This window comes from Cetorhinus maximus, chromosome 30, assembly GCF_964194155.1.
Source record: "Cetorhinus maximus chromosome 30, sCetMax3.hap1.1, whole genome shotgun sequence".
In the NCBI taxonomy this organism is placed as follows: Eukaryota; Metazoa; Chordata; class Chondrichthyes; order Lamniformes; family Cetorhinidae; genus Cetorhinus; species Cetorhinus maximus.
The window spans coordinates 7,130,641-7,143,900 of record NC_135908.1 but is presented as its reverse complement, the minus strand read 5'-3'; the positions used below and the strand labels follow the sequence as shown (position 1 = coordinate 7,143,900).

The window sequence follows — 13,260 nt, the reverse complement described above, 5'->3', positions numbered from 1 at the left end:
TCTGGGGACCCGGCCGATGGTGGAATTTGAATTCAATAAATATCTGGAATTAAAAGTCTAATGATGACCATGAAACCATTGTTGTAAAAACCCATCTGGTTCACTAATGTCCTTTTAGGGAAGGAGATCTGCCATCCTTAACTGGCCTGGTCTACATGTGACTCCAGACCCACACCAATGCGTGATTGGCTCTTAACAATGCCCTCTGAACAAGGGCAATAAATACTAGCCTAGCCAGCGATGCCCACATCCCATGGACGAATTTTTAAAAAAAAAGACTAGTAATCGAGAGACCCAGGGAATGTGGGTTCAAGTTCCAACATGGCAGCTGTTGGAATTTAAATTCAATTAATAAAACCTGGAATTAAAAGCTAGCCTCAGCATGGTGACTATTGTTGATTGTCATAAAAACCCATCTGGTTCATTAATGCCCTTTAGGGAAGGAAATCTGCCGTCCTTACCCGGTCTGGCCTACATGTGACTCCAGACCCACAGTAATGTGGTTGACTCTTAACTGCCCCCTGAAATGGCCGAGCAAGCCACTCAGTTCAAGGGCAATTAGGGATGGGCAACAAATGCTGGCCTTGCCAGCGACGCCCACATCTCATGAAAGAATAAATTTGAAACCCTTTTTCCCTCCCCAAAAGACTGTGGATGCTGGGAGACAGTTGGAGCTTTCAAGTATGAGATTGGTAGATTTTGGTTGGGTCAGGAGGTCAAAGGGGTAAAGGCAAGGAGATAGGGTCGGGGAACAGATCAGCCATAATCCAACTGAATGGTAGAACAGTCTTGAGGGGCTGAACGGCCTCCTCCAGTTCCCATGCACTTTATTTTTTCAGTGTAGTTCTTGTTGTAATTAGATAACATGGCAACCAACTTGTGCAAAGGAAGGTCCTAACATTATCAGTGAAATAAATGGCCAGGTAATCTGTTTTGGGTGTCAGAATGTGGGGGAGAACTCCCCTGCTCTTCGAATTTGAGACCTTTGACATTTACCCAAGTGGCAGATGGAACATTGATTTATTATCTTATCTAAAAGACAGCACCTCTGACAGTGCCGCACTCCCTCAGTGCTACTGTGCCATGGGGCTAGAACCCACAACCTACTAACTTGTAGGCAATATTCTACTTTACTGGGCACCAGTGTTCCTTTGTACAGTATTTGTATATCAGGGTGACATTTTTGTCAGTTACTGATTTCTTTGGCCAGTGAAATATTCACTACAAAACGTTTCTTTTTAAATTTATTTTTGAAGGATATTTTTATACCCACACCAAGCTTGACAGAAAATACCAGCAGCGACGCAGGGATTAAATCCAAACGAGCTCCAACAGGGAATCCCTCAAAGCCGTCCGAGGTATTATCCGACAAGGAGGCGGAGGGAGAGAAGCAAGACCTGGAACGGAAGGGGAGGTCGGACATTGGAACGAAGAAGCAGGATGAGGGGGCGGGAGAGCCCTTTGAGTTGAAGCTGTCCGCTAGCGAATGCCTGCAGCCAATGGAAACGGACGAGAATCCACCCTCGACTGTAGAGGACAGCGAAGCGACACAGATTGAAGAAGGAGCTAGCGCAGAAACTGACGAGGAAGGTCAGTTGGATGAAAGCCGTAGCATTCATCTCCGATTAACGGAGGAGAGCCAAGCGCAGACCCTTCATGTTTCTGAAGCTTCCGCTGAAGATGCTTTTGAAGGAGCTGGTGACGAGCCGGAGGGTAAATATGACGAGGATGAACAGAATGTAGATGAAGCATCGAGTGGAGCCAAGCTATCAGATGAGCCAGCTGTGCCATCACCTCAGTGTCCAGAGCCGTTGAGTCTTCTTCATCGGAGTGCTTCTTCCCAAGGACACGGAGGCTTGCCCAAAGATATTTTAGTGGTGAAAGAAGGAATTGTTAATGAGACTCCAATGGATGAGACAGGGAATGTACCTGGGTGCCTGAGTCTTGATGAAAATGCGACAAAACCACCTCCAAAAGACAAGGGTAATGGGACTGTCCAAGACGCCCCTCTCAACCTTGAAGTTTCTCAAAGCCAAACGCAATCTGCAACACTCCGTGAAGAAACACAGCCGAAGGAAGAAGAGGAACCGATGGAGGAGGAGATCAGTGATTCGTCTGACGTTGGGTTAAAGGAAACCTTCAATGAAGAGAGGACTCCTGTACTTGCAGATCCAGATAGTTCCCAGCCTGAGCGACCTCTTATTACAGGTTCCGAACATTTGGAAAACAAAGACCTTTGCACTGAGGAAGAAGATGCTCCAGAGAGCGGGGAAGGCGTTGGCGACAGTCCACCGGAAGATGACAAACTGATTGTCGCTGCACAACAGAAACCGATGGAAAAGGTTCCAGAATCGCCTGAGAAAATCTGCCTGGTGTCTTCAGGAAACCAGGAAGGCCCTACAGCCAACTCTCAACTGCTGCCTTCACACGGTGGTGAGGTAGCAGACCCTGGAAAGGAACTTCAGGCAGAGTTGGTCATCAAGATGCAAGCTGAAGATCAGAAGGCCTTTAAGGAACAGAAGAACTTGGACAGCCCGAATGAAGGAACTCCAGAACAAGAGCCAAAAAACCTGGGAGGACAGAACCACCAACAGGAGGTCGAGGAATTACCCAAGCCCAGTAGCGTTGACCAGTCGATGGGAACCCCAAAGCCACAGGAAAGGAGTCACTTGGAACCTGACGTGCAGATCCTGAACAAAGGAGCCCCGGATCTTCAACAGTCCGAGCAGTCAGCGAAGAGCCTTCTGGACAGTTCTAGCGGTGAGTACTCCAGTAAGGTCCGAGTTAGTGATGACAATGTTAGAATAATGGATTGAAGGCAGGAGAAAAGTATTTACTTTGCTGAAAAGTCAGAGTCAAGACTAGTAGGGGTAGTGGAAAGTCAGAGAAGGCGAGGTAAATCCAGATCCATAATGGATGGAGATTGTAGAGAGGCAAGAAAAAGTGACGGAGATAGCATCAACCCTCTCGCGCTCTCTTCCCTCCTCACCGGGCACCACCACCACCCAGCAAAGGAGAAGAGACGGTAATCACTCACTCTGGGAGATTGGAGCTCTTGTCAGCGTGAGTTGCTGGAGGAGTAGGATGTCTTGTGCAGCAGGTGGACAACCTTTCTACCATTGGGAGACCAAACCCCACATTCTCAGAAGCTGTGGCATTGGGTGCAGAATCTATTCCATCTGCTGGGTGGGTGAACCTGTTTGTGGAGCTGAGGTGTAGAGATGAGATGAAGTCCCACGTTTGATTAACAACCTCGTGTTGAGTTGACTGATTTCTGCTGTGGAGCAGCTGGTGCTATAATGGCCTCTGCATTTTAGTGCAAGGAAGGGGAAGTAAGCTATCATTTCTGATGTAGAGAAAAAGGTCGGGGGAGGGGGTGTGTGGATATTGGGTGAGACCATGATTGCCTCCGATGGGCTTGCTGGTGGCACAATTCTAACTTAACCCGTCTCAATGGAGACCAATATTGGGTGGGATCTAAAACCAGTGCTCCACCCGATCCTTTGGGTTAGCTGCCTAGCGTTTTGGTTAAATTGCATCACCTCCCACCACCCCTGGCAGCGTCTATGCTCACCTATGCAGAATGGCGAAATAATTAGGTATCTGAGACACTGGGGCCAAGACTCCTCTTCAGGTGAGAATCTTTAGGGAGTGGGCAAGGAGGCAGGTTGCTTGGCGAGAGATGTGTTGTTTAGGTGGACCCCCATGGAGCTAAAATAAGGAACAGCAAAAGAGAAGTTTAAAAATATTTGAGGGAGTGATGGACACTTTAGGCTGGTTCAGTTACTGCCATTAATGGTGTATTTCTTTCTTTATGTCGAGTTGTGAATCTTTGGTGTTGTGTTGTTTTTCCTCCAGAAATCCCATTTCACTTCACACTACCTAAAGAAGGTGATGTTATCCAGCCCATAACCAGTGGTACCCCACCCCTGATTGGCAAGTTGAAGCAAGGTCCAAGGCACAGCACTCCTATTGGTAGGTTCCACGAGTTGCCTGGTCTAACAGTATTTACAGCGCAGTCATTTGGCCCAACTGCTCTATGTTGGCAATTATACTCCACACGAACCTCCTCTCATCCCTCTTTATTGTAGCCGATCGGCACACCTATTCCTTCCTCATAGTTTTCCAAGCTTCCCCTCAAATATATCTATACTGTTCTCTTCAACCGCTCTCTGGTAGCGAGTTCCACATTCTCCCCAACTCTCTGGGTAAAGAAGTTTCTCCTGAATTCCCCGATTTGGATTTATTAGTGACTGTATTATATGGATGGCCTCCAGGAGGGGAAACATCATCTCGACGTCCATCCTGTTGAACCCACCTCGCATTCCAGGGCACTGGGGGGAGGGGGGGATCTCCCCTGCTGCTCTTTGAAATAGTGGCTATGGGATCTTTGGTGTCCATCTGATGGGCCCTCGTTTTGACATCTGAGCACCCCCTCAGTGCTATGTTGAGACTGTTAGCCTAGGTTCTGTACTCAAGTCTCTGAGGTAGGACTTGAACCCCCCCCAACAACCTTCTGACCACAGAGGCTGACACAATGACGACGTCACGTTTTAGCTTATGGGTTTTGTTTGAGGTGTTAAAACTTCATTGCAAGGAGGAGAAGAAACATGCCTTCAGCCCCAGTAGCTGTTTGTGTTCACTACAGCACCTGATGCCAAGTCGGTGAAACGTCACATCATGGGGAGATGCTGAGATCAAATATAATTCTTTTAATTTCTCCATTATTTTGCTGCACAGAACTTGAAGATCGCGCCATGGCAACTGCTGATGTCACACCAGAGAATGCCATGGGAGCTAGTGATGTTGCAGTGGAGGAAAGTGAGCAAGGAACCTCCAGTCCTGAGTCTCTCGCTACCTCAGCAACTGATGGCAAACTCTGTCTGCGAATGCGGCTGGAGACTCCAGTCCAGGAAGAGGGTAACCACTCCGCCGTCTTCAGTCTGGAAAGTAAGACCACGGGGAAAACATCAGCACGCGTTTATTCGTTTGTTTCTTTTCATCTTTAATCCCTGACCCCCTCTGCTGGAGGCCACCCCTCCCCTCTCCAATTCCGGTTGAATAGACCCTGGTCACCTGTTGCGAGAAACCAATCAGGACACTTTGCAAGAATGCTATTATAAAGGGAAAACATCAATTTATACTGTATGAGAAGAGAGTGCTGATTGATTGATTGGCAGGTGGACTCTGGTAGAGGCATTGCCATTGAGAAATGCACCAATTGATGGTAACTGATAATTAACTGCCAAGCATTGTTTGAAATTTAAACCAGGCAGCTTGACCTGTGTGTGCATGTGCATGTGCACACAGACAGGTCAAGGCATTGGCCTGAGGAATGAACCGGCGAATGGCCGTCACTGATTTTGTTTAGCTGAAACAGGTGCAATGTGTCTACGTGTTCTTTCTTGACCAATTGCCGAGTAAGCGCCAACAGGCAGCTCGACTATGGAGGGCATCCCTGATAACCCAGACCTGCCCTCACCTGACCTCTTTGCACAGGGACATGAACGCACACGCATACGCGTGCAGATACACAGGCATGCAGGCACGCATGCATGCAAAACCGAGGAGAGGCTGAAAGGGTTGAACTAAGTATCCCTCCTCACATGTAGCCTTTCCTCTGGGCTGAGAGAGGTTTAAAATTCTCCCTCAGTGAAGAAAATGTGGTGTTTAATTTTTTTAAGAGCTTGCAGCTGTTTTGGCTGATGTGACATTTTATCATAAACTTTCTCAAATCTCCATTGGGAGAGGAAAGATCACCATCTCTCCTTTCCTACTGGGAGTTGTTGACTTCATTTATGGTCATGGGTTTTTGATGCGCAGAAGTCAGTACAAGGCATTCTGACTGTTTGTTTGGCTTTCGAGAAAATGGATGTGGTGTCTTTTAACTGGCTTCGTTGCTCAGTTATTGGATGTGGAGTCTGTCCGTACAATGTTCCTGTTGTGCTGTGTTTTGGTTCCCCTCTCTCTCTCTCTCTTTTTCTCTCTCTCTTTCTCTCTCTCTCTCTTTTCTCTCTTTTTCTCTCTCTCTTTTTCTTTCTCTCTTTTTCTCTCTCTCTCTCTTTTTCTCTCTTTTTCTCTTTCTCTCTCTCTCTCCCTCCCCCCCACCCCCGGCCCTCGCTGTGGTAATATTTAATTCCTGAGTCAGTCTAACGTTTTGTGCAGAATAATATTTGCCCTTTTTTCTCTTTGCAGAGCCTGTTCTGGCAGGAGTACAAACATCTGTTGCTGAGGCGGTTGCCAGGTAACGGGGTCTTTCCAATATCGCACTCTGCTCGTGTAACAATTGTCCAGTTATTTTACCCCTCATCATCATCAACTCTGTTCACAGAAAACCAGTTTCCAATCTTTTTATTTTTTGTCAGATGGAAGAATGTTTGATTTTTGTGACACTTTTTTTTTAAGTCTATACAGATTGCATTTATTTCCATTATCTTGTTTCTGGACTCTGTTCCCTTGTTACCCTGCGGTCAACCAGACAAAGAGTTGCACAGAAACAGGCTACTTGGCCCGGCTGATCCATGCTCCCCCTGAGTCGCCTCCAGCTTCATCTCGCCCTATCACCACATCCTTCTGTTTCTCTCTCTCTCTCCCTCACGTGTTTATCCAGCTTTCCCTTAAATGCATCCATACCAGCAAGTTCCACATTCTCCCCACTCTCTGGGCAAAGAAGTTTCTCCTGAATCCCCCGATTGGGTTTATTAGTGACTGTCTTGTATTTATGGACCCAAGTTTCGTCCCTCACCCCCCGCCCAGAAGTAGAAACGTTTCTATGTCTACCCCATCGAACCACTTTCATAATTTTCATCAGAAAGTTCTGATGAAGAGTCATACGGACTCGAAACGTTAACTGTGTTCCTCTCCGCAGATGCTGTCAGACCTGCTGAGTTTTTCCAGCCAGTTTTATTTTTGTTTCATCGTTTTAAGACTTGTTTTGGGTCACCTGTCAGCCCGCTTTCTTCCGTTCCATTCGATCCTTCCCGATTGATACATCCTCTCGGTTCTCAGTATCATCCGTGTAAATCTATTTTTAACCCTCTCCAGTGCCCCCATATTCTTTTTAATAACATGGAGACCAGAACTGTTCAGTGACCCAGCTGTGGCGTCATCAAGGTTTCAAACAAGTTCAACTCCCACTTCTCAGCTCTGAGGAAGAGTCACGCGGAACTGGAGACGTTAACTCTGTTTTTCCCTCTCCGCAGAGAGACCCAAGTTTCTCCGGCATTTCCTGTTTTTGTTTCAGATTTCCCGCATCCTCAGTGTTTTGCTTTTTATTCCCTGCTTTTCAGTTCCATCCCTCTGGCCCCATTGCTGGGGTTTGTTTGTCTAATGAGCTCATTAACCTTATTAAGCTTAATTCTGTATTGTGTTCCGTGAAAATAGATCCCTTTTCCCCCATTCGCCACTAACCACACCGCGTCCTCAGCCCAGCAGTGATTATTGTTTCGAAGTTCAGTCACAAGATCTTTATGGTCTCTAAGTATTTATTTAGAGACAGTTTATAGACTGTAAAGTTTCTCCCATTTCTTGGATCTGTGGAGGTGGTGTCTAGTAATTTTTCTCTAGAATTCCTTCATGTCCCAGATGGCCGTATCTGTGCCTGGTGCATCCTGCCACTTGAATCAAGCTTTTTATCACCTTTCTACCCACCCCCCACCCCCCCCGCACCCCCACCGCCTAACCAGACACCCCCACTTTACTATTAACTCCCCACTTGCCGCGGCATCTATTTATTTCACGACAGCTGTGCACAGCACCTTGTGACATTTTAATCACCATGATGGGCTATATAAACGCACCCTGTTGTTGGACACTCCCACGTCAGAGCGAGTGGGACCGCCCTTCCCTCACCTGTTCTGGGTCACATCGACACAAGTGGGGCGTTTATTAAGGAAAGGACTTGCGTTTTACACAGAGTCTTTCGCAACCTCCTGGATGTGCGTTTCCAGCCAGCTGAGCGTTTTAAAAGCGCGGTCGCTGGTCGTAATCCAGGAAAAGCTGCGGCCGGTTGGAGCACAGCAAGGTCTCACGGGTGGCCTTGCAATAGTGCCCCGGGTAATCAAATAAGAGGGAGATAAATTTATCAGATAATCTCGGTTTTGTAGTGATATTGATGCTGAATTAACATTGCTCCGGACTCCAGGGGAGAACTCCCTCCCGTTTCTTCAGAATAGGGTCACGGATTCTTTTACCCCCCCACCACCCGAGGGGTCAGATGGGGTCTCGGTTTAACGTTTTGCCTGAAAGACGGCACCTCCGACAGTGCAGCACTCCCTCGGTATCGCACTGGTAATGTCAGCCTAGAGTAAGTCCTTGGGTCTCTTGGAGCAGGACTTGAACCCACCACCTTCCGATTTCCGAGGTTACAGCTCAGCCAAGGCTGACACTGGGTGAGGGGCCGAATGGCCTCCCTCTCCCCTAAATGCCTTGCGATTTCCCGAGTGCGACCAGTTCAAGGTGTAAATATTAGTTTAAAGGTTGGAGCAGCAGCTTGAAGCGGTTTCTCTATGAAAGTGGGGCCGGACTGATTGGCAGTGCGTAACTCTTGGCCGTTTCTCCTTTTGCAGTGCAGCGAAAAGCCAATCTGTGTTCAGCCGGGTCTGTGAGGTGAGACGAGAGACAGATGCGAAAGAGCAGGATGAGGCCACCACCCCGTTTAGGTAATTTTCATTTATTTGGTTGATGTGGGTTTGAGGGGGGGAGTGAGGGGGTGTGGTGGTGGTGGTGGTGGTGGTGGGGAGGGGGTGGGGGGTGGAGAGTGCCTCTTGCTTCCTTGTGCATTCCTCTGACCAAAACGTTGGGCTTGAGAGCTTCCCAGTTACTGCAGCCAAGACCAGTGCGGGCTGTATATGGCTGCACGCTGTTGTCCTTGCTGGACTGGCAATGGATCATAAGGCCCGGGCTTCCCTGTTGACACTCTTCCTGTCTGTCAATGGGGCAGGATCCATGTGTATTGGGTTGTGACGGGCCACATCTGGTTTTTCAGCTTAAATACCGAGGCTTATATTTAGCTGAACAACAACTTGTGTATTGCTGAGAAAAAGAGACATGCTGTCAAAACATTCGGTCTTGCACTCATCAGGACAGACACAAGAGTACCAAATTTCAAAGGGTGCAGCAACTTTTATGGCATGAGAAAAGGGTATTGATTGATTGCTCTCTCTGAAATGTGATATTCTTGTGTCTGTCCTGATAATACAAGACTAAAAGCTTCAACAGCATGTCACATTTTTCAGCAATAGCTGAAATCTCTTGTTTTAATTCATTCCGGGGATGTGGGCTTCGCTGGCTGTGCCGGCATTTATTGCCCATCCCTAATTGCCCTTGAGAAGGTGGTGGTGAGCTGCCTTGAACCGCTGCAGTCCATGTGGTGTAGGTACACCCACAGTGCTGTTAGGGAGGGAGTTCCAGGATTTTGACCCAGCGACAGGGAAGGAACAGCCGATATATTTCCAAGTCAGGATGGTGAGTGGCTTTGAAGAGGAACTTCCAGGTGGTGGTGTTCCCATCTACCTGCTACCCTTGTCCTTCCAGATGGTAGAGGTCGTGGGTTTGGAAGGTGCTGTCTAAGGAGCCTTGGTGAGTTTCTGCAGTGCATCTTGCAGATGGTACACACTGCTGTTACTGTGCGTCGGTGGTAGAGGGAGTGAATGTTTGGATGTGCCAATCAAGTGCTTTGTCCTGAATGATGTCAAGCTTCTTGAGTACTGGTGGAGCTGCCCTCATCCAGGCAAGTGGAGAGTATTCCATCACACTCCTGACTTGTGCCTTGTAGATGGTGGACAGGCTTTGAGAGTCAGGAGGTGAACTACTCACTGCAGAATTCCTAGCCTCTGACCTGCTCTTGCAGCCACAGTATTTATATGGCTAGTCCAGTTCCGTTTCTGGTCAATAGAAACTCCCAGTATGTCTTTGAATGTCATAGGGAGATGTTTAGATCTCTCTTTTTGGAGATGGTCATTGCCTGGCACTTATGTGGCACGAATGTTACTTGCCACTTGTCTGCCCAAGCCTGGATATTGTCCAGGTCTTGCTGCATTTAGACATGGACTGCTTCAGTATCTGAGGAGTCGCGAATGGTGCTGAACATTGTGCAATCATCAGCGAACATCCCCACTTCTGACCTTATGATGGAAGGAAGGTCATTGATGAAGCAGCTGAAGATGGTTGGGCTGAGGACCCTACCCTGAGGAATTCCTGCAGTGATGTCCTGGAACTGAGATGACTGACCTCCAACAACCACAACTATCTTCCTTTGTGCTAGGTATGACTCCAACCAGTGGAGAGTTTTCCCCCTGATTCCCGTTGGCTCCAGTTTTGCTAGGGCTCCTTGATGCCACACTCAGTCAAATGCGGCCTTGATGTCAAGGACAGTCACTCTCACCTTACCTCAGGATTTCAGCTCTTTTCCATGTTTGAACCAGGGCTGTAATGTGGTCAGGAGCTGAGTGACTCTGCTGGGAACCCAAACTGGGCGTCAGTGAGCAGGTTATTGCTAAGCAAGTGCCGCTTGATAGCACTGTTGATGACCCCTTCCATTACTTTGCTGATGATGGAGAGTAGACTGATGGAGCGGTAATTGGCCGGGTTTGATTTGTCCTGCTTTTTGTGTACAGGACATACCTGGACAATTTTCTATATAGCTGGGTAGATGCCAGTGTTGTAGCTGTACTGGAACAGCGTAGCTAGGGGTGCGGCAAGTTCTGGAGCACAAGTCTTCGGTACTGTTGCTGGAATATTGTCGGGGCCCATAGCCTTTGCAGTATCCAGTGCCATCAGCCATTTCTTGATATCACGTGGACTGAATCGAATTGGCTGAAGACTGGCATCTGTGATGCTGGGGACCTCCGGAGGAGGCCGAGATGGATCATCCACTTGGCACTTCTGGATGAAGATTGTTGCGAATGCTTCAGCCTGATCTTTTGCACTGATGTGCTGGGCTCCCCCATCATTGAGGATGGGGATATTTGTGGAGTCGTCTCCTCCTCCTCCAGCGTTTTAAAGAACCTCTTCTTAAAAAAAAAGAGAGCAAGGCAGAGACATGGAGAAGTTTAGAAAGGGAATTCCAGAGCTTAAGGCCCAGGTCGTCAATGGCGGAGCGATTTTAAAATTAGGGTTGTGCAAGAAAGCAGAAATGGAGGAGCGCCGATGTCTGAGGATTGTGGGGCTGGCGGACATTCCAGAGATATGGAGGGATTTGAAAACAAGAATGAGAATGTTTAACTCGGGTGTTGCCAGACGCAGAAGCCCATGGAAGGCAGTGAGCTCAGCGGTGATGAGTAAACAGGATTTGGCGCGAGTTTGAACAAGGGCAGCAGAATTTTGGATGAGCTCAAGGTTTTGAAGCTAGGAGGGGGCCAAACAGGAGCGTTTTGGAACCCCCTTAAATGGAAGCACCTTACACTGATTAAAAATGTGTAATTTTCAGGAGAAGAAATGTGATTTATTTCAACCTAAACATTTCAGCTGCAGTGTTTAATTAAAACTAAAATGCACAGGCAGTTCAATCCAGACTTTGGAGGTACATTCTAGGTCAAATGGGTAGCGTTGCTATGCAACACTGACGGCACTAATTGAAGGTAAGTTTATTGTGGAAGTAGCTGTAACAGGACACCGTGCACTGGGTTCCTGGACTCCAAACATGAAGGAAGAAGGGGGGAAAAAAAAAATCCTGTTTCCTTTCTTCGGTGGATCAGATTTTGTTGTTTTTTTGATTTAAAACACAAAAAGGGCCTTTACAATCTGACTAAACGCGTTCGATCTCTCTCTCTCTGCTCTGACATGGAACACCCACTGCACACTTGTGTGTCAGCATCTCCAGCACCCAATCAAAGAGCTGAGCAAACATGGCATGTTTTCATTGGCTCTGCCGCTAATACCATATCCGACGTGGAACTTGGCCACACAGACTCCCAGGGCTGACCCAGATTTTGCTTATGTTTATCCCCAGGATGTTGGTTAAGCCAGCGTTTTGTTGCCCGTTCCCCTAATCACCCCTTGAGAGGGTGGTGGTGGGCTGCTAACCAGTCCATGTGGCGTAGGTACCACCCACGGGGATGTCAAGAAGGGAGCTCAAGGGTTTTGTCCCAGTTGACAGCGAATGAAGGGCGATAGTGTTCGAAGTCAGGACGGCGTGGGGCTTTGGAGGGAGGAGGGGGGACATGTTTTGCTGTCGGACATTGGTTTGCATTGCAAGTCGATCTCTGCTGGAGTTAACTGCCAGTGTTTGTGATCCTGCACTGGGGAGCGACGGGATTGTCGGGGGGGTGGGGGGGGGTCGTCTGTGAGCACCCCGACCGCCCCCGCCCCGTGACCCCTGGCTACCACCTTTCCTCCCCCTCCCCCCACCCCCATGTAGCCTTCAGGCACTGGCTCACGTTCCTATCGGCGGTAGCGACCGACGTGTTTTAATTCGCCTTGCTTGACCACGGTTAGGAATTGGTGTTCCTCCAGCCCTACTTGGCTTTTATATTATATTTTTTTTTTTTAAAAAAGGGTGAATGATTAAATTCAATTTTTTTTTTAAATGAATATTTCCTTGTGCCTGAGACTCTGGTGCAGTCCCAGTAACTAACACTTCGAGCCCAAGGCTCCCAGCACTGCCACCTGTAGAGGGGCAGCAGTACTGCAGCTAATCCCCATCAATGAAAGGCAGAATCTGGGCTTTGTAATGATTTTTTGATGCTTTTTCCGGGAACGAGTAAATGCAAACGCTGTCCCCTCTCCCCCACCCCACCCCACCCAAACTTTCACATTTTTGACCCCTCTTTCTGATGGGACTGAGGGAAGGATTGTAAAACCGACCTCTCTGGGCTAGTGAGGGGGGGGGAGTGAGTAAACCACGTGTTGCTCCTTGCGCTGGTTTGTGCCATAAACTGTGCGGTGAGTGTGAGAGTGAGTGTGCGCTTACAGGGCACACCTACAGACACTGTGGCTACGGAGACGGTCTGATTGGCGCGAGTCGGCAAGGCTGTGAATCTTTCCCACAGTCACTCGAACCTGTGCCTCCATGTTGAAATCAGCACCTTTGGGAATGATGACAGGACGAAGGTGGGGGACCAGGCCATTAATCCCCTCCAACCTGTCCTCCTGATCTGTATTTTAACGCCATTTACCAGCCTTGATTCCACAATCCCTGATTACCCTTGGCTGGCAAACATGATTCCACCTATCAATGCTTCAGTTGTTCCTTAGCATAAACAGCCCTTTGTGAGAGAGAGAGAGAGAGAGAGAGAGAGAGAGAGTTCCAGATTTCCACCA

At 48.2% G+C, this 13,260-nt stretch overlaps 1 protein-coding gene across 1 annotated transcript in view; it reads left to right on the top strand.

Annotated features, from left to right (window-relative positions):
* tp53bp1 (tumor protein p53 binding protein, 1) overlaps positions 1–13,260 on the top strand; it is a 127,502-nt gene that overhangs the window by 45,782 nt on the left and 68,460 nt on the right. The window contains exons 12-16 of the mRNA XM_078532204.1: positions 1,257–2,760; positions 3,859–3,975; positions 4,741–4,950; positions 6,196–6,244; positions 8,568–8,660. Coding sequence (XP_078388330.1) covers positions 1,257–2,760; positions 3,859–3,975; positions 4,741–4,950; positions 6,196–6,244; positions 8,568–8,660 — 1,973 coding nt within the window. The remainder of the gene's footprint in view (positions 1–1,256; positions 2,761–3,858; positions 3,976–4,740; positions 4,951–6,195; positions 6,245–8,567; positions 8,661–13,260) is intronic.